Here is a 22724-nt window from a genome sequence, read left to right as displayed (position 1 = left end):
GTGAAGCGGGGGCTAAAGGTAGGAATGGACCAAATGGCCCCATCCTGCCTGTCCTTCAGTTTGAGTGTTAATCAAGCTTCAGGCCCAGTGGAGGCTGCAACCAAAATTCTCAAGAGCACCTGGAGCCTTTCATTGCACTGGCTCCCAAACCCACGTGGCAACAGATCCAGTTTCAATCATTCTGGCTGCCTCTTTTCTAGGTAACATTTCTAAAAGCTTGCGTGAGTAAAATACATCCATGGAACATTCACTCAATAGTTGGAACATTAAACTTAGATGACTATATTTTGTTTCTGAAATATTGATGCTATTTTAAAAAAGACGTCTGTAACTCAGAAGAATAAACTATGTCATTTTACTGGATTTGAAAAGTCTTGTATTTTACAAAAACAAAGAGAAGGAACTTAAAATAGGCCAGCCTTATGATTTAATGTAAGGCTTCTGTTTATATTGTTTATCAATGCAAGACTATCCAGCATTCTTAACACATAAACAGCATTCTTAATAACTACAGGTTTGGGTTGGAAGCCCATGTGTTTAATTAGTATTAAGATCACGCACTGTTTTTTATACATAAGCTATAGCGAGGTACATATCTTTAAGCCTGGCATTGTCATAGTGGTGCTCATTGTTTCATGGAATGATACTCAGTGAAAGCCAGGGGTAAATACTCCACATGACAACCATTCTCTGAAATATCATTAACAAAAGATAATGAAGTACAGCCTGAAGCACATAGAAATTACAGAAATATATGTCTAGTAAGGGAGAGAAACATACCTAATGATCTCTTGAGACTAAGGTGTTTCATTCTTACTTAGAATTTCATAAATACTTTAAATCATTGTTTTGAATGCCATAAAAAGCAGATCTTTGCCTCTTCACATTTTTCCTATAATGTGTACACTGTGAACTCAAAAAGCACTGTACTGAAATTGTGTTAAAGTACTATTTAGCTTCTTAACTAAAATCATTGTCTACAGATAGTATAGGACACTGTCTATACAGAGGACTTTTTTTTCCTATGTGTAAACAGTTACAGCTACCATGCTCTCTGCTGAACTTCAATTAGCAGAAAATCTATCCATTTTAAAGGCTAAATGTTAAAAGTGAACATTTTTTGAGCATTGGCAATTGAATTTTTCTAATTTAGCAAGTAGGAACATGACAGCAGCTGCCTGGAAGTGCAAGAAATACTTCCTGGTAAATTACAATAAATACCTCACTTTTAGCTGAATGGAATTCATCTTATTTTTTTGGTAAGTGAGAAAGGAATCCACCTAGCTAGCTTCACGGGATCCAATTTCTTCACAGATGACTGTTGAGAATATACTGTAACAATTCTGCATTAGCAGAAAATGGTCACAATGACCTAATCGGACACAATGACCTAATGAGGGTTTTACGTTTCTATTTAAAAAAAAATAATCTGTGATAAAAGTAGGTACTAATACAAGCAAGCATCAGAGATTCAGCCATGTCTGAATATAATGCTTGTATTATTTTTAGTCATTTAATTCACCACTTGCATTATTTAGTTCAGGAGTAATCAAAATTTGCTTTAGACAGAATGTTTTGGAACAGTTATTGTATGTCAAGCATAGCATGATGTTTCTTCTTCCTTTTTTACACACTTGATAATTATAAAGGCAACATAATTTTTTTCAAGCACAAACACTTAAGCAGGGCTAAAACAAAGCCCAAACATGGTTTTGTATAAAGTGAATTTCAGTTCTGTATGTTGAAAGGCACATGGATTTAACTCCTTGGTGCAAAACTTTTCCATAAAGAGATAAAAGCTTATTTAATTTCATTTTCTAGCAGTATTGCAGCTTCAAGCTAGTTCAAAGCTGTTCTACATAATAATGTAGATCAATATTAGAAGATGACAATTTCCAGTGTTTTAATCACTAAGCTGTCACACACACACACAGGCTACTGAAAAATGCTGCCGGAACATACTGTTGATAATTTCACATTTCTTCAGCTATTAAAACCAGTATGAGACGTATTCACCCATTACCCTCAGCCTCTTTACTCATGCTCTCTTCTTATTGCATGGTATCTCAGTCTTGAGGGGTTCTTTTTGAAATCTTTTAATGTCTAGAAATACAGTTTTGTAGCACTCTTTTTCTAAAAGGACACAAAACTCTTCTGAATTTTTTTGGTTTTAGACTTGTTCTGATTATCCACTGAAGCAACACTATTCTAGAAGTCCCAGCACAGTTTCTAAGAAAGACTTAGACTGTGTACTGCGCAGTTCGTTCTCATTGCTGAACAAAGGCGTGCTTTTCTAATTTTTTACTTTATATTTGTATTACTCATAGTCACACAAATACTCATGCTATCCACTGATCATGCAATCATGCACTGCAAATCAAGGTTCTTAAGAGGTAAAACAAAATCCTACCTTTATGTAGCCCCAAGAAACTGAGAGTAAATAGTTTGCCTCAGGCATTTTTGCTTTTTTACTATATTACCAATCTAACCTAATCAGTTCTTTGCTATCTGATACTGCAAAAGACTTCAAAGAAGAAAGATTCCTTCTTTTCTCTCCTAATTATTTTTGCTGATCTTCAGGTCCTCAGCAACTGTGTGCACAGGAGGCATACTGAAATGAAATCCAACCGCGTGGTCTTCTGACTGTATAAATGCCATTTGTAAAACTCCAAGCATTTCAGAGGCAACGCTGAAGAGACATCTTGTACGAGCTGAAGAAACATCTGAAGAGCCAGGGATATGCATATTTCCTGAACACCAGGACTTAATGAATAATGTATGTCAAGATGCTCAGCTGCTGGAGAGACTTGCTCTATCAACAGCTACCAAATAAGGACCTGAAGGGGAAGCCACAAACGCTGCCAGTAATCCCTCCCATAGAGCCTAACTAGCAGCCAATAGTATGTCACCCTAAAAGATATAAATCCGAAGGGCTGGTGACATGATGTACGGTAATTTCCCATTGGCCAGCGCTGGGGATTCTCCTGGGCATGTGGTATTTCTTTCTTTTTTTTTTTTTTTTTTAACGGCAAATGCCATTTAATAATGGCATCCCTGGCTGCAGCATTCATGTGCCGTTCAAAAATAATTGTGTTAAGGTGTCCTCATTTCAGCAGCATTTACCAGCTCTCTTCAATGGACAAGCCATCCAAACAGTTAAAATTAGTACTGTGTATATTCATGTGGATTTCCTAGCAGCTTTAATTTTTCATATGGAAGGGAAGTATATTTTGAGTTTTTAGGGAAGAAAAAGCAACAGAAATAGAGCTATCAGGTTTCTTGAGCAGTCTGTGATGTACTGTAACAATGAAAATGTTTTTGGCTTTTATGCCATCTAGATTAAAAACTGATCTACTCAGACTATTGGGCCCATCTGCCAGTTTCTACTGCTTTATTTTAAGAGATAAAAGCAGTCATTATTAAGATAAAGCAAGCCATGTGTCTTACAATTCCCAGTAAACATTAAGTTTCCATGGAGAAGTCAGAAGTGAGGTAGTAAGAGTCCTCAGATTCTTACTATATTTATTCAACTTTTGCTCCTTCTGCCTTGGCAATTATATTAATCAGTTACAGCTATACATCATAAAAAAAGAGGGATTAATTGAAAATGGAGTGTGTGTCAGTGAGCTGACTCAGAGCATTGAACAAAATATTCCACCATCTGCCATTCAGAGACCAAAACTTAAAAGGAGGAATAGCATTATCTTGCACCACTGTGCAAGGCATATGCACTATTGCAGTGAATATCTGAGTCTTTGTTGTATCAGAAGAAGGGAGAGTTTCACAATATGACAGTGGGCAAATGTCTAAGGCCAAGCTGAATGAGGTGCAGCATTCACCCAAAGCCCACACTGCTGATTCACTGGAAGATGCTGACTGACAACCATCATAACGGAGGTTTTGGCTGAAGTGGTTTCTACTTCTCTGGGTGTCAGCAGTGTCAGCAACACTAAGTGCTTGAAAAAGAATTGAACCTGCAGAAATCAATAGACCAAAATATGGTATTAATAAATTTCGTCCTTACAGGAGAGAAATGTCTAGCAATGTAACAACTGGATATAGTAAACAGATCATCCAGCACTTACATATTTTCATATGGAAAGCATATTGTTTTAATTAAAAGAGGTAATATAAAAAAAATGTGAATGAACACATTACTGATGCATTTGCTTTATAACATGCACAGTTATATCTGTCCTGGATCTATACAGGTAGATGAATATAAAACAATTAAGTTTTGACAACAGACCTGGGTTATTAGAGACTCAGCAAGACATTAAAGTAGCCTAAAAAGTAATTCTGGAAAATACTTCTCCTGATTCTTCCAGCTCAGCTTTGTAATGCTGAATATAAAGCTTGTCTACATCTGCGTTGCATTGTTTTCTGACCACCCTCAAGAGAGCACTGCTGCCACCTACCCAGCATCTACACTGAGAACTGAAAGTATGCTGCCTCCCTTCAGAAGGCAGTTTCAGTCATGACTTAGAGAATGGTAACTAATATAACAGCCATTACACTTCTCGCTACTTAAGAAGTGAACCACGTGCGCATGAGAGTTCAGTTGCAACAGTTAGTACGACCAGTCATTGGGAAGCCAAGTTTTTAAATCACTTCTCCTACTTTGTTACTTTAAAGTCTGGGTTCCCCCTTAAATCTTATTAACAACTGTCCCCAAAAGCACCAAACTTGTTTCGGATAAGGAATATTTAAAATGGCTGCTATGTAAATTACACTAGTAGTTTAGCATGTATAACAAAAATCTTCCTTGATTTTTTTTATTCCCTACTAACGTATAAGACAGACACATCCATAAGAATTACTGAATTATAGTTTATTGAATTTATTGAAGGAAGTTATTTATAGAGCTATTAGCTAGATAATTTTGATGTAAAACCATGAAAAAAACATTTTCCTCCAACCTACACAGATTACAACTATTTATTTTAGCTGCATATTAACTGTACTGATAATAGAAAATTACACCTGACATTGAGTGCTTATTACTAATTTGTATGATTCTTCCAAGACCCACAGCCTCAACCTCATAAAACCACAAACTGGTGTGATACAATTTACTAGTACAACTTCACTGACTCAGAGAACATCCCTCTGACTTCGGTTACATGTAGAAGTATGACCTTAGAAATTTACAGCTGGGAAATTCACACAAGCATGGATTTACAGTAACCATTTTGGCTGATTTTCGTCCTCAATTTCCAGGTTGGAATGAGTGAATAATTAGCTTTAGAGAAGGTGGATAGATGAGTGCACAGCAAGTAGCTGCCACACACAACTAAATACCTAGAGTAATTCAAGATAAGAAAACCAGAAGTTAGAGATAAGTGGAAATCCAGCAATGTGAAAGGGAAATTATTGTTTTCATACAGACATATATCCATGAAGGTAAAACACGGGGGAAGAAGGGAATAATGACTTTTTCTACAATGGTTCCAATCAGGCAAAAAATATGGAAATGAAAAAGGTGTAATTTGAAACGGCAGTAACTAAGCAATGAAATAATTCAGAAAAAAAAGGAAGTTTTTAATAAGTGCTGTTGTGTGTTTTAAAAGAATCAAGACAATGACCTTAAAAGGCAGAAAGATGATGAAGTCCCTTAATACCCATAGGAAACGTTAGCCATTATTTCATCAACAAGTCTGTTCAACTTTCTCCACAGGAATCATAAAAAGAGGTGGCAGAGATCCCAGGAGCTGTGATGTTCAGCTTTAGCAAATTTTGAAAGACTGCAAAAATGTTAATTTTGTGCCAATTAAAATTTGCAAGCAGGATGGATGTGTAACTTCAGGCCACTTCACAAAACGTCAGTCCTGGGTAAAATAATGGAAAAGCTGAAATACACCTATTCTAGGCATTTCCTTGATAAAGAACTAAGACAGGAATGTAATTAATGCCAGCCAATATCATTTTATGTCTTTGAATATGTAATGTTCTTGGATCGTTGTAGGGTACTTGATTTAGTACTGTATAATATTCTGTGACAGCACTCCCAGCATTGAGAGATGACATATTAAATGGGTTTAAGAACCCGATTATTGACCCATTTCTAACAATCATCAACAGGCTGTCTTCATCTAATGGGACAGTTTTAAGTTGGGCTCTGCAAGACCTGAGACTACTTTAGGGTATTCGATTTCTTCATTGATGATCTGGAATTAAGTCACTACTATGAAAACTTCCACAGTGTGAAAACTTCCAGAGAACAGAAAAATTGGGGGGGGGGGAGGAGGTCAGGGGGAGAAGAGACAAACTATAAGGGTGTGAAAGCCACCAACAGCAGCCTTACTTGTTTAGTAAGTTCACACCATTCACGTAACCTGCAGTTCAAGGAATTTGAGTACAAAATGGTGGACCACAATGAAGAAAGCAGAAACCCTGAAGAGTTTACAGAGTCACAATAGGACATCTGTAGTGATACTGTGACTCTCAAAAATCCGTATGTCCTGTGATGCCAGATAAAAAGAGCGATACTCTTAAACACACTGTTCTGGTGACTCTGTTGATGGAACAGTACATACAGCTCTAGTATCTCTGTTTTCCTAAATGTTGTCATGTACAGCATGCAGGAAAAAAATTACAAATATTATTCAGGGTATAGAGAAAATGTTTTATAATAAAAGAAGAAACTCAGGCTGTTTATCTTATGTATACAGCTACTGTGTAGAATCATGACAAAGAGGAAATACAGCATACCAAACCTGGTTCACTAGCACCAAAGAAGCAAGAAGAAGCTGAAACTGCCTCAAACCGACGGAGCTGAAACCAACTCAAACTACAAACAAGACATGCGGATTAACAACGAGAATTATTAAATTAGCATACACCAGCAGTGAAGGGGTAGATTCCCTGCTGCTTCACATCTTAAAATCAAGAAGAGCAGTCTGTTTGGAAGATATGTTTTAGCCAAATGCAAGTCATGTATTAGTCAAGCACAAGTCAAGTGAGTTCAATACTTCTACAGTTATGTGCAAATTAGCCATCTGAGACACACAGGACATCCAGTAATCCATTTGGCCCCAGGAGTCTACAACAACTCAACCTATTGCAGACGGTCATTCTAGAAATTCTAAGTACCTTGTATCATGAAGGCTGTTTATACATCTTCTATGAACCTGCTCTGCTTGAAAGCAACTTTAAGAATTTAAGAATTCTTTAAGAATTTAAAAGCTATGCATTTGTGATGAAATCAGGATTGCAGTGAGTTACCTCAAATGATGTTCTTACAATTGAAGCAGTAATCTCTACCTCTGCGCGAACTTCTGGAGCTGTCAGCACTCATACTTCTTAAATTATTTCTTGGCTCTCTATAAAGCTCTGTACTCTTGCCATAGTCAGAAAACCCCCACTATTAACCTAAATTTTATTGTCCTTCAAAAAGAATGTGAAGAATTTCATTATTAAGTTGCTCTTTATTTTAATCATTCCAAGTGTGTGCAAAGGTATGCAGATTTCACCAATATTAGTGAGGTTTTCATCCTTCTATTTATCTGTCATATTGATGATCCAGAAGGACCTATAGCCTGTAAACCACTGTAACGCATTCAGACTGGACCTATGGAATACACGATGTTCAAAGAAAGCTCATTTCTCCCGAGACCCAGAATAGGGCTTCTGATACAGGAACACATTACTGACAAGGACAAGGAAGAGAAGTACATCCTCAGCAGCCTGGGAGAAAACCTTGATCCTCTTAAAGAAAGTATCTGTGTTCCTTTCTGGCTCTTGTTAGTAAGCAAAGATTCCTGAAGGTTCAGTCAATGGGAAACTAAGATGGCAATGTTTCAGGCTTGAGGAAGACGACAGGAAGAAGACCAAAGGCCCACTTTGTTGATTCAGTTGCAGCACTTTTGAACTGCCCCACAGGAGACTTATGATCTTGGGTCTTTCCTTTCACAGGTCAGCGATGGGTAATATGGGACCTCCAGCAGAAACGTTCTTAACTTTGAGGGCAGGAGAACTGTGCTTTTCAACTCTCAACTGCAATCCCTGGATTGACTATGAAGCTGCACTAGGAACCTTCAAAGGGATCTCTGATCATCAGTCCTGAATACAAGTGTGCTGGATATAGCACATATTGTCTGCTAAGTGGCAAAAAATAAAACAAAGAGGAATCACCGATTTTAGTTTTCAATGTGTTATGAACAGGAACAGACAGTCTGAAGATACCTCACGAGCCAAATGAGAAGCCTGTCTGAAAATATCATAAAACATTTTTAGGCTGTCCTCCACAGATCGAGAACAGCAATAATTGCCCATGTCAAATCCAACTCCTACTGGTCACAAACACAAGACTGTTTTCACAACATTAGCCAACACTGTCTGGCATTTATGCTGGCATGTACCCTCGCAGAAAAAGCCTCCCCACAAAATGGAAAGTCTGCTCAGTGCTGGAAGACCACAGCAGAAAAGAACAGTCATTTCATCCAGCAAGCAAGGGCTTGTGGATAGACTCAACTGAGCCAAAAACCAGAACTGGTCTGGAGGAAGAAGCAGGACAGCTAGGGACAAGGAAACAATGCTAAATCAACCAGCCTCACCAAACTTCTCTTGTTCCACCCAAGACTCCCTTACTGGAAGGAGAGAAAGTGTAGAACTTGGGAAAAAAAAAAAAAAAAGAATTAGGAATTTTACAAATATGAGGAGTTGTTCCAGCTACAGCAATCAGCTGCCACACACCAAGTGAGAAGCAGGTGTGGAGACAAAGTTGGGTCTTTATGCTGGTATCAGGAAGAGATGAACTCCACTGGTGGCTGAGAACCAATGGCTGTAACTGGAACAAATCCCTAACTCTTCTGAAGGAGTCTCAGCTTTAAGGATCCTAACTGTAGCATAATTATGCTGCTTTAAAAAGGCTTTCTTGGAAGACTTCTGCTTGTCAGAATTACATTCATTAAACACAATGGAATAGCCTAAGCTATATAATTTTACAGATCTTTTTATTTGGGAATATATAATTCTCATGCATCGAATATGAGAATTTTATGTTGCTGAACAGACAGAGATGACAACGTTCTTCTGAACTATTTTAGGGAAAATATGTAGTAAAAGCCAGGAGATGAGTTGTTTAATAAAGAGTTAGGCTCCTTTATTAATTAAAAAAACCCAAACCAAAACAAACAAAACCAAAACACACTTGCTGGTAAAATATATAATTCAGCATTTGCACTTACTGCCCTCTAGCGATAATATAAGCATCAGCTATGAATATATAGGAACACCTTAAACTTTTCAGACCAGAAATCTCACAATATGTGGTCCGCTAATTTTCAACCATATCACAGCAGATCTTTACAGGTATTCTCTACAACTGCACTATTTTCATCAGACACTCCTGAGAAATTGCACAAGCAGTGAAAATTAAACTGTATTTCAACCCATGCTTTGGAGACCACTGGCAATCTTTTAAGACACAATATTCACCTACCGTTTTCTTGCAGGAATTATTCTATGTAATGATAAGAGTATAGTACGCATATAATGGTTTCTAAGAAAAAAACCTGCAGTAAACGGAGTTTAATTTCAACAAATATTTTACCAGTTACAATATTCTGCTTTATATTTATTTTCCCAATTCAATGCTGTCAAAATGATGTAAATTACAAAAAAGCTACTGTTAAAAGCTAGTTTAGATAGAGAAAAGTGGATCAGGGTGTGATGACAGCTGCAGTTATGACAGCAGATTTGAGGAGGCAGTCACCCCAGCAGAAAGCAATGATGAATAGCTCAGGTGGTTATCTCTCTATCCTGCTTGGCAACTGACAGAATCAAATGCGTAACCACAATCCCATGGTTTCATCCACGAAATTAGTATTGTGAAGAGTACCTGATGTGAACAGAAGGCTTTTCAAGTTTTGCCCTAAAAACAATGTTAAAGAAAATACTTTACCTTTACTTGGATATAGATAGATAAGTCACATCATAAGAACACAATACATATTATGTTTTTATGCATGTGTAATATTCACATCGATACAAACATACAATACGTCTGCATCACAATGGAAGAAGTTGTGAAACAATAGACCAGCTATTTATACCTCTAGACTGGAAATGCTTCTAACAAATATCCAGGGTGAAGGCAATATTTCTTAAAATCATGCTTAAATTATTGCAATATTAGTGGAAATACCTACTCCACTCAGTCAATTCATCATATTGGCATATTTCTCAACAGACACCAAACTGCTTTGCTCAAAGTTTCTCTCGGTATCTGTAAGGGATGCTGGCACACAAATCATTTAAATGTGTGCTCAGCTTGCACTGGACATGAGCTCAGGGAACCTGGAGCAAACAGATTTCATAAGTCATATTTTTCATACCTACCTGACATGCAAAAATCCATCATATTTATGCAAGCTATTTTAATGCATAATTCTCTTGCCATTACTCCTCCAACCAACTTTGAAGGAAACAATCTAAAATGCATCTTTCAAAACACCTCTGGAAGAAGCCACAAAATACCACCACGAGAGGGCCTTAACTTGGACTTTTTTATAATGATTTGTTCCCTTAATACCCTGGCAGCAATCAGTTTGCTTTACAATAATTCTTGTATTTTATAGAAACTATAATTTGGAAGGAAAAATGGAAAATAAAATAGAAATTATTTAATTATCACTTCACTTCCAGGACTTGCCCCAACACATCCCTTACGTGAGCTGCTCAGGCTTTACTGTGACCAAATCTCAAAACCAAACAGTTCGATACTGCATCAGAAGACCCACTTTCTGGCCTTCCAACCTCCTTGTAGGAAGAGACCTCTCTTGGAAGAGCAGAGCCAAGACCCATTACCCAAGGAAGGGAAGAAACATTTATTCTCTTCTCTTAATGCTTCTATTATGTAAACTGTGTACATATGGTGCATTGTACAGGACAGTGAGATAGCCGTTAACAATTCCCCAAATAAAATAACTAAAAAAGACCCAAGTGAAAAATAAATCAGATGTGGGACAAAAGAAAAAGATAAGACTTTCTCCTTAAATTTGCATTCACAGATGGCATAGCAACCCAGTCACATCTTTTTGTCCATTTTTTTCTTAGAGACTGCTGTTGGGGAGTATCTGCTATTGCCATGTCTGGTCTTTCTCCTTAATTCTTAACTCTTCCCATTAGACACATTCATTCCTGTCTTGGCAGCAATGACATCCAAACAGCCAAAGCACTGCTATCACCTTCACTCCTTCCCCTTATCTGCAAACAGAAACGCATCCTGCCTCTCCACCTCCTCCAGGCAAAGTGCAGTGAGAAAGCGGGGTGGAAATCTCAGCCTCAGATACAGCCACACAATTTAGCTTATACCATATTTTGTGTCCCATTGAGTGGCCGCTTCGTTGTCATGCTTTGAATCTGGACATTTTCCAAACAACATACTGATATCCACTCCCCAATTCCCAAAGTGCAGCCCCTGCCAAGGATGTTTTGCCAGGGCCACTAATATATAAAACTAGCAAGTTTTGCTGTAAGTGGAGCCTCGGGTCTGCTCCTATGTTCCTCAGCAGTAAGCTCCTATGCTTTATAGACACTTTAACATGCTTTACAAAAAGCAAAGAAGAAAAAATAATCTGACTCCAAAAACCAGTGTGATCCAGTATATGCATCTCCTTCACTATGCCTACTTCAGTGTGGCTGTGGAGGGTCTTTCAGTCTAAAGGCATTTAAGAGAAGAGTAAACTTGTCAGAGGTACTGCAAAGACATAATACTTCAATAATGCACCTAAAATTATGCAATACCAATGTTGAAGGAATGCTGCTGTTAATAAAAAAATACTGTGCCATAGGAAATATATGCGCTCCTAGTTCCAGCTAACCGCCCATGCCCTGCGGCACAGGAATTCCAACAACTTGTACATGTTATCCCAGCTACAGCAACTGCTGATGCCTTTTCTACAGCTTATTTGCTTAAGTGAGATTTACAAGCTACATCAGTGTTAACGCCTCATAAGGATACTCATATTATGGCATAAGAACACAGTGAAGTTCAACACAACTTTTCCAACACAACTTGTGCTAAATCCATAAAGGTATTCACACTAGACAAAATATAAAGGTGATTTCTTCTAATAGGAAAATGCTCCACTGTAAACAAGTGCTTTGTAATTTAAGTATCGTGAAAAGAGAAACAGGATTTTTTTCCTAAAATATATTTGTAGGAAATTCTAAGAGTTGTCTTCTTAATGAATGGGAAAGATTTGGCTCCAAACATATCTGACAAAGATTTTTGTCCCTTTCCTAGCTCATATCTAGTTAACATTTGCCTAGTTAACACTGGCAGCCATCTCTGACAGACACAGTAGGTAAAAAATACAAGTAAAATATTCCAGCTTGCCATCAGTTACAAGGAGGAATACTGCACTTACTCCTTCATCACCACACAGATCTCATGCAACTCTCAGGCTGTTACTTACAAGCAATTTAAAAATATATAGGAAGAAAACTTTTGCAGTTTCCCCCTCCTTTTGTCTTTTTTGAGGGGTTTTCTCCTCGAGTGCCAGTTTGGGCTAAGAAATAGGTCTCTAATAAAAGGAATATAAAATGCAGAACCATCCGAATAACTTGTATTTTTATAAATATATATGATATGCACCCTGCAAGTAAATACCTACCCCCTAAGTATCTACTGTAGCACAGCCACAAAAGAGGTTTGTACCCACATTATGCATTTTTGCAGAGAGCTGTGTCGAACAAACGTGCAAAGAGGAGCAATACTTCACTCGCAGAGCACAGTCACCCTAAGACTCATACAGCTATACCAGCAAAAACTGAGCTTTACAGGTATTGACTATTTCATACAGAAAACTGGCTTGCTACGTAAGACAAAAAACAGCTTCACTGGTATTGCCGGATTAATCTTACTTCTCCTGTAACATGACATTCTTATTTTAATGAGGTGTTCCTACTGTAGACCTGGCAAAGCACATGCTTTAACAGTTCATCAGAAATCTTGTTGAATGGTTGCCATTTCATACTAGAAGAAATGAGTCTTTTAATCATCTTTTTTAAAGCTACAGTCATGCTTAACATACATACTGTTCCTGTGAAAAAGCAAAAATTAAATATGACTGGTTTTTCTACTTCTAATATATATGAAAATCAAACACGAACCAAACTATTTCCCAACCTTCTAAATACTACTGCTCAGTTTACAAAAAAAGACAGAAGGTAAAAGCCATCCTATGAAAAAAGCAATGCTACTACAGACAAAAGCAGAGAATTGTGGACTGCAAAGTAACTACTAAGACTGCAATGAGCTCAGTACAGCTCTGATACAAACACGCCTTAGCAAGTGCCTGTAAATCATCCACAGTAGATACCAACATTTTGAAAGCAGACTGCAAGTCGTTTCTTGCAATTTTGTTATTTCAGGCTCCAGTGCTTATTAAACCATAGCTGTTACACTTCTGACTAAAGTGCATGCGATAGTGTCGTTGTCCTTTCAAGGAAAAAAACTCAGCAAGGGTTATTTAGCAACTAATATTCACTCCAATGTGTCCTTCACATCCTTCATTTGATTATTTATTTAGATGCTCTAAACATGCTCTAAATCTATGTAGATTCATAGAAAATGAAGATCTACCCATCCAGAACAGGAGAAACAACCAGTCTCGTCCATTATACCCTTGTCTCATGCATACAGGGAAACACACAAAAACGTAACGCTGCTTTTTTTGGTCCAAGCGAGCGCTTCACCCAAGTGCCTCTAGGTCAAACTAAGCAAACAAGCACAAAACCAAAATGGTTTCCAGTCCCACAGTCAGGTGTACTGTGAGGTTGGGTTTACCAGTACACAAGAGAGATGGAGACAAGATAACAAAACCAGGCCAAAGGCAGCTCTGTAGTTTCCTGAATTGCATACTTACTACCTGTGTGATTTAAACCCCTCTTACAAGAAGTCTCAGTATTTGCATGAGGAAGCTCATGGTATATTCGTGTTTCCTTACTCCCTGACTATTGGTACTGGTAATTTTCCTCCTATCCTACACGCAGGATCCCATCGTCTTTTTGGGTGCCAAATAATTCCGTTGTGGTGACAGGGTGCGGTGGGATGCAGCGGCGTCGGGATCGGGCAGAGCTGTCGCTCCGCTCTGTCGTCGCCTGGTGCTCGGTTCGCCAGCTGTGGATGTCTGCATACCCGGCCGGGGTTTGGCAGGTTCAGACCAGGCCACGCTGGGGAGGGGTTGGCCAAGTGCTGGTCAGGACAAGTGACGCACCCACGCCTGACAGAGAACACTCCTCGCTGTCCCATGCCAACACAGATGGGTTCCTTCGGGTTTGGCAACCCCGTTTAACCTCGCGCTGGAGCAGAGCAGGTAAGTGCTCAGGCTGCCACAGCCAAGACTCGGCTGGGCAGCAACCAACAGCTGAGAGGCATTTGAAGAAATAGACTGTTAGCATCCTTGTATGGTTCACTGAGGAGAGGGGGAAAGGTGTGGAAATACTGAGCAGCAGCCCTACATGTTGATCCAGGGGACCAAACTGTGAGAGAAGGGGAAGGAAGCGCTCAGGTAGGGGAGCTGATCGCAGTATGGAGTGTATTTACCAAGGAAGCCGACACCAAAGAATCAGCGTTGATTTATACAGATTCGTATGTTGTCTTCAAGGGGTGTACCGAATGGCTCCCATTTTGGGAACAAAACTAATGGGAGGTCAATCGGATACCAGCATAGCAACGAGAAAAACAGGAGGAAATCTTAAACATCGCTAAACGGAAAACCTTTCTAGTAGGATGGGTGGCTGCACACCAGGCGGGAAATCATCTGGCTCACCTTTGAAATAATCAGGTGGATTTGACGACCCGCTTAGCAAAATTAGCTGCAGAAAGCAAAGCAGAGAAATGGGACCACTTAGAGTGGTGGCATGTAAAGCAAGGTCACTCAGGGAGCAAAGATTTATCTAAAGAGGCAGTGGGCAGGGGATGGTCCGTAAACAGGGAATTGTACAACACCGTTACTTCACCATGTGTCTTATGCCAATTAGGAGAGCACAACCCTCTACACTTAAAGATCAATCCCTACACTTAAGGGATAATAAAGGGTTGTGGGATACCTGGCAAGTAGACTACAACGGTCCCTTTTGACTCTCAGAGGGAAAACAGTATGTGGTGGTAGGGGTCAAAATAATTTTGGGACTAACCCAAGCAGTACCAGTATGGTGAGCAACTGCAGATAACACAGTAAAAGGCCTGAAATGATGATTTAGCTGCTTGCCCACACCCAAATCAATCCAATCAGATAACGGGAGCCACTTTACTGCCAGGGTGGTCCAAGAATGAGCACACAATGAACGAATACAGTGTGTTTTCTACACCCCATACTACCCTCAAGCAAATGGGATAGTGGAGCATACTAATGGAATTCTAAAACAAACCCTACAACCCCACAAACTGGGATGGGCCCCTCACCACAGGAAAGACATTGAGGTGCTGGAGCATCTCCAGAGAAGGGCAACAAAGCTGGTGAGGGGCCTGGAGCACAAGTCTTATGAGGAGCGGCTGAGGGAACTGGGGTTGTTTAGACTGGAGAAAAGGAGGCTGAGGGAAGACTTTATTGGCTCTCTACAACTACCTGAAGGGGGGTTGTAGTGAGGTGGGTGCTGGTCTCTTCTATCAAGTAACTAGTGATAGGACAAGAGGAAATGGCCTCAAGTTGTGCCAGGGGAGGTTTAGATTGGATATTAGAAGAAATTTCTTTACTGAAAGGGCTGTCAGGCATTGGAACAGGGTGCCCAGGGAGTGGTGGAGTCACCATCCCTGGAGGTATTCAAAAACCACGTAGACAAGGCACTTCAGGACATGGTTTAGCAGCCGTGGTTGATGGTTGGACTTGAAGATCTTAAAGGTCTTTTCCAACCTAAATGATTCTATGATTCTATGGCCGCAACAAGTGCCAGACATGGTCATGAAAGTAAATAGCCACTGGGGGTGAACAGATGTCCTAGACTGACTGCATTTTGCCCAAAGCCCCCCATCCCTACTTCCAGGAAGTGGAGGTAAGAAAGATACAATACACCCGCTCCACTATACTGGATGACCTGTTCTGGTAGATTTACCTACTGTAGGGGAAGTACCTATGACATTGAAAACCCCTTTGAACTTGTATGCGTGGATAGTAAGCAATGCATATGGAAAAGACCACCGAATTCACACGCAATGCATAATACCCTTGTTTTAATCTACAACCTGCTTTACACTTGCACTTTGTAGAACCAAAGAGAAACAGAGAAAGACGACAAGGAACCATATGAGTCCTAACTATATTAATTGTTACTTCTGTTATCAGTTTATTGTTATTTGTAATTTTTGTCTGTTATTATAGGGAAAGATGCTTTGGGGAGCCTTGTCCCTCATCGTCATCCTTTCTACCAAAGGACAGGGAAAAGATTCTACAGATTTAGCTTGGAATTTGATTCAAGGTTTTATGCATCTCTGGAAGGACACCAATCAAGGTGTTTGTATAGCATTACCAAAATCTGTCAATGAAGGAATTCAATTCAGCCTCATTTATCTAAACATCACCAATCCCCTGAAAAGAAGTCTTGTCTCTCATAATGTTTTATATAAACCAAATTGCTCTTGGAACAACACTTCCAGGGGACATTTCACGGCTCTAAAAACCCACTCTAATGATTCAAAGATTTATCTTCTTCCCTGAGGAAGAAACCTTGAATCTCGTGCCTTACGGAAAAGTGAAGGCTGGGAATGGAAAAATGGGGGGAAACCAAGCAGTGCTTGAAATCTGACTGGGGAAAAATGCTATTAGGAATCTCGAAGCATATGGAATTTTTCCTTAGGAGGCACCAATTTGTCCTGGAAAAATATAACGTGGCAAATGCATGTTTTGTCCAACCGGACACATTATGCATTTGGATGACTTAACACTCAAGTTCAACAAGCATCAAAAATGATCCTTCAAAACAGATTAACAGTGGATATGTTGTTGTTAAAAGAACAGGGGGTATGTAGGATGTTGAGACTAACTGATGGCAAAATGTTGTATCACCATCTGTAATGCCTCCACTTCAACTGAAGAAACCCAAGCCAGGATGAGAGAAGTTACAGACAAGACTGGAGAACTTTTCCAAGCAATGCAACCAAGACACCATTTTAACAGAGGACCGTTGCTGACCTCTCTCCTAACGTCCTTGGGACTCACGGTGGGGAAAATAGCTTAACAGTGGACTCGTTACGTGGATTTTTGCTCTTAATGCTTGGCCTTGCAATTGTGCGATGTATGACTACTTGTGTGCTTTCCTCTACTTCTCTTTTCTCTCCTCCTGTCCAATATCTGAAGATTACTACTGTGGAAGATCTCTACAACTCAGTCCAGTCAAATGTTTGAGCCACTGGGTGGTATGAGAGACTGAGAGTTCATGTCTCAAATGCTATGGTGGGGTAAGTTCTGCAGAAGGACAAGCTCTGCCTAACAACAAACCCTGGAACCAGAGGTGCAAAGAAGCCGATTAGGACAGATCAACACAGACATTAGCAACAGGGCGGGCAGGGCGGGCCGGAGGGCGCACAGCTCCCTCCTCGGATAGGCCAAGCGGGGCCGCCCATAACACACGTCCAGACATCAAAGGTTGGTCATAGCTGCAGGGAGGGAGAAGTGACTCCCCAGATGATCCCCAAGCCCGCCCACCCATTTCCCGAAGGTTCTGAAAGCACAAACCGCGCCTGACCCCTAAGGAGCCTAATGAGTTTGAGTGCCCGCCCGAAGGAGGGGTGTGGAGATGGTAAAAGGACACAAACGGAAGCCCCCCCAGAACGGGACTCCTCGGCTGACTGGACCAACGCTGGAGACAGGACTGGTGAAATCTTTCCCTTTTCTCTCTCTTGTCTCTTTTTTCCCCTAATGCCCGCACCTCGCCCCTTCAGACATAAACCGCTGACCAAGTCCGGGACTAGGAGTGGATCCAGCCGCCCCTGGGCTCCTCTCTGAGGAGGGAGGAGTCTGGAAAGTGAGGGGGTCTGCTCTGAACCTCCCGACCCAACGGGAGGGATCTCCTCATTTCCTTCCCTGAACTGATCCCCAAGGCCTATAGTATATGTTTGGTGATGTATGGTTAGAACACATTACGCAGTATACCGACGTATTTTCATGCAAATTCTTGTTGTGAGCGAATGGTTAGAACACATTACGCAGTTTACTGACGTATTTTCATGCCAATTCTTGTTGTGAATGAATAAAAGTTGAGTTTTGTGAGTTAAAGGATCCCTGGTGTCATTTCACCTTAACCCTGACCTGGGAATTACGAACCTGAGTTGTCATCCTGAGAAACTGGGACGTGACACACAGAAAACATTTTAATGCTAACTCTTCTAGAAGAATAAATAGTATGGAATATACAAATAAATACCAAGGTTTACTTGCCACATCAGTGTACTCACCCTTTAGTAATGTTACTGTGGGTTGCTCCTGAGCAATTGACAGAGCACCAACAAGTTTGTATTTACAAGGAAACAATTCTACTGGCAAATCAGTATTTCCTTTGAAAATGCTCAAATGCAGCTTGTACTTAGCAATTTCCAGTATGTACTGTAACACCATGCAGTAGTTACCTTTCGTAAACACTGCTTATATTCATGGTTTATAATCCGTAAATATTTTATATTTAACAATGCTTAAATGTACATGAGTAACAAATGAATTACTATGCTTTAGCTTTGATAATTTACATCACTTATGAACTTATATAGCATAGAAGAGCATTACAGATAATTTAATTTAAAATGTAAGATTTCTGTTTAATCAGTGATAACCCACCATTGCTTATTTTCTTTCCTGAACACTAAACTAACAAATCCTGGCATTCATGCAAAATTTGAAACCAAAGGTAGGCTAAAAATCATAAAAATAACACCACACACTGGAAATTGATTAGGTTCTACTAACAAAAGAAAAGTACATTATTAGATTGGGGTATATTCTCTGATGAACTTGCAAAATGGCTAAAAAATACACAGACATTATTCAGGTAAAAGGTTATCTATTAACCTTTCATTATTACTAGGTATCTTATCAAGAAACAGGGCATTTTCATATTTCAATCCTCTTAAATATTTACTTTTAAGTGTCTATAAAAATCATCCCTGTTTTGAAAAAACATCTTAAAATGAAACAAAACCAATTTAAGCTCTAAATAGATATGGCGTCATCTTCATCTTTGGCTTGCATTTTTATTAGTAAAAAAAAAGCTGGGAAAAAATTTGGCTGCTTTTCGCCCATTTATACATTTACATACAATGTTTGGAGCATCTGGAAAAGCTCTGAGCAGTGCACGGAGCACTGGAGAGACCTCGACAGATACATAAAGACATCAGTCTATCCATTTACGCGGGGGCTCACACACACGCTCAAGCCCATTTTTGCCATGAAAAGGACAGAAACGTCAAAAAGGCTCACAGTCTGCCACAAATTAAACCTCCTCCAGTCCTCCAAAGCCCCTGCTTAACAACCGATTCTACCAACTCTTTATCAAAGTGATAACAATGCTAAATAAAACTGGGTACGGGCTCCATCCACAGACTGATGAAGTAAATTTAAAGACTCTCATTAGTTTCAGCAGGTATTAGATCAAGTTCTAGTTGAATCCGAACAAACGGTTCAAATGCTCCAGGCAATGGAAGCGATGCTTCAATACCACCCTTCCAGCCCCCACAATGCCATACTTTTGATCAATCTCCAAACCAGAAAACAAGACTGAAAGGGTGTAACAGGTGTAGTTCATCTTATAGGACTGTATAGTTAACTAGGGAGTTCATGTCTTGTCCAAGGCAAATTCCATTAAAACCAAGATAGGATATAACATTTGATAACTTCAGTGAATATTGAAGTTAATTTTCATACTCACTTCTTAAGAATGATAGTCTAATAATAGCCTAGTCTATTAATTACTGCTTAATTTACTGCTACATGTGTAATTAGCATATTCCTAGCTTTCAAAACCCAAACAAGCTGCTGAGTTTTAGACTGTTTTCTCAGCACACATTAGGTGATGCGAATTCCCAATATCGCCCAGTCCACTGTAAGCACAACATATACTTTTCCTGACTAGAGCAAACATTTGCCTTGTCTATTGTTCAGTGTACTGCTGTATTAATCACCTCATATTAAAATAATGGTGTAAATACATAAAAGTCCCAGGTCTTGATTAGAAAATTTTCCAAGAGCAAAAGGACTATATGAAGGAAAGCTGAGCTATTTGTCCAAGTCTGCAAACAGACTCCTTGAAGTCCCCTGGTAGTCAAAAGGCACAAGTCGAAATGGATCTTATCACTTCCAGTGCTGCCACCTATGAACCCATGAGCAAGCCACCCCGCAGCCCAGGTCAGCTCAGCTCTCACTCTTCAACAAAGCTACGTGCATCAGCAAAGGCAAGGGATCGCTGCCAGGCAGGACGTGGGGTGAAAAGGCAGACTGGGGAACAGATAGGTTTGTGTAGAGCATGGTATTTCACAACAGCCAAGACACTGTAGAAGGAACCAAAAAAAGAAAACAAAAACAAACCCCAGATGACCCCTCCCTCAAGAGCAATTAAGGCACAGTTTCATACTTAGGCATTCTATTCAAATGATGGGGTGTAACAAGATGTTAAGACCAGCACCTGTCCTCTCACCCTCCACTTAGGTAAGTCAGGCAGCTTTAGTCTTCTATGACCAGGACATTTTTCAAGCTCTGATAATAATTGCAAGAACAAACCTAAACCCCCTAGGTACATCGGCATGCTTTTATTTATACCACATCTATAAAATCTAAAAGACACGTGAGCACAGGAATAGGTACCTACCTGGAAAGATAAAAAATTCAAACAACTGAGTTATCAAATTCTTTTTCTTCCTGCAGTTCTACTTTATCCCAACAGCACAGTTTTATTTTGTATTGTTATATCATTCCTACAACCAACCTGTCTTTCACAGCTATGTGAAACAAAGATCAGATTAGAGAGGTAGATTCCTAACCACTGAAGAAAAATCATTACTTAAGTTTCAGCCCACCACATGCCAAGATTTGTTTCTGTAAAAGTCTTCCAAAGCACTTTATCTTCTTGAATTTAAAATTCAGTCATTTCATTTTAAAAATCAAGTTCTGTAAGCAGGAATGTACTGAAAGCTGTGCTAGAAATGCCAAGCTCTAACTACATATCGACTAACTGCATCACCTTCACAGTGGTGAGCTTTAAGAGGTCTCCTATAATAAAGCCTCTGAAACCTTTTCAGCAACAATGAAAGAGCTGCATAAGATCCCTCCCAGCTAGAAAATGTACATACGAGTTTTTACTGATGCTAAGAGGAAAAAGCAACTAATTATCAAATTACAAAATACGATCTTACCTGGGTCCAGTATTCAGACATACAGAACTTTGGCCATGCTTCATAGTACAAGAAAAATACAGTCATTTTACTGAGGAATCTGAGCTCTGGGCTTTAAAGTTCATGCATCCATAGAGATATTCTATGATTTGTCAAATAATTCATCACACTAATATTTCTCAGGAGTAAATGTGCTTATAAATTTTCCAGCTCGTTTCTATCGCAAGTGAAAAATAACTGCATTTAAAGACACCCTTACATACTTAATTTCATTTTTTGGGTTTTGTAAGCTGTCTTCTTGCAAGTTGTGTGTTTCAGAAAACCTCTCACGTGCACACACAGAACAGCTTTGCAAATCCAGCAAGTATACTTTCTAGCTTCTTGTTGAGCCACACTAGCCTGCATTTACTCCAAAATGGCACCTTCATCTCTGCTTGTTGCTATGGCCACACTATACGTCAGGCTTGCACTTTTTTCCAGACCTGTTTGTTTATAACAGGCCTAGGTGCTTCGTATTATGATGCCTGCAACAGCACAGCATGCATTTGCAGCACCAGCGGTGGGAACTGGCAGCTGCCGCCGAGGTGATCAGCATGCAGCAGAGGACAGAGATGCTGAGGAATCCGAGCATGCTCCCTGGAACACCGCACACAAGGGCTGCTTCGAGACACGTTACACGGCATGCAAATAACGCATCTGGATTTGGTGGAAAAAGTCCTTTTAGCTCTAGTTTTCTGTGGCAGCAAAAGCTGAACGTGAATGAGTTAAGGCTAAGAAGGGGTAATTCCAGGGAACCACATGTTAAGAAAGCAAAATAAATATTCACAAGGTCTCAAGTACCTGTCTGTGCCCCTGGTTCTGAGATGCTGCTATTGAGCATCAGAGGAGAGCATTTTAATTCACATAACAAGAGTGCAGTAAAAAACATCTTTACAAACCCACTCATCATTAACTTTCAAATAAAATTCTAGTATTTTATAGCTTATTTCATTCATTTCAGCTACGAAACTGAACACATTTTGTTTCTTGTATGTGTACTTGTAGGGGATGTCCCTTTGTGCACAGGGAAAACATGGGCAAATCCAAAGGCATGGTAACTCTCACACTACCCACGCGTCACTTCTAATGTATCAGGGCTTACCCACCATACAGCAGGAAACGAAGTCACCAATGCCACATTTGCACCAATAAAGCTTACCAACGACAGGCAAAGATTCACGATGCTGCTGACATACTCGAGAACACCAACCACCTGCAAACCCAGCAGCAGCAGCAAAGCTTAAAGCCCAGTTATCCTTCAAAATCATTTGCAGAAGCACACAGCAAAGCAAAACCTTTTTCTCAAAAAAAAAAAGTTATCAAATCTTAAAAAAAATTAAAAATTCACATGTTCCTTGTATTT

General features: G+C 39.6%; 1 protein-coding gene across 7 annotated transcripts in view; it reads right to left on the bottom strand.

The window, feature by feature from the left end:
• The window catches only part of PDE4D (phosphodiesterase 4D), a 375269-nt gene that overhangs the window by 19234 nt on the left and 333311 nt on the right, over positions 1 to 22724 (bottom strand). Inside the window, exon 1 of one of the 7 annotated variants that reach the window (XM_049795359.1) lies at positions 2411 to 2816. The exons of the other annotated variants lie outside the window; for them this stretch is intronic. Within the exon in view, the coding sequence (XP_049651316.1) occupies positions 2411 to 2458 (48 nt within the window). The 5' untranslated portion in view covers positions 2459 to 2816. Of the gene's footprint in view, positions 1 to 2410; positions 2817 to 22724 lie in introns of those variants that run through there. 7 annotated transcript variants of the gene reach the window in all.

The sequence above is a fragment of the Accipiter gentilis genome, chromosome Z (assembly GCF_929443795.1).
Source record: "Accipiter gentilis chromosome Z, bAccGen1.1, whole genome shotgun sequence".
Taxonomy (NCBI): Eukaryota; Metazoa; Chordata; class Aves; order Accipitriformes; family Accipitridae; genus Astur; species Astur gentilis.
This window is presented reverse-complemented; position numbering and strand designations above follow the sequence as displayed.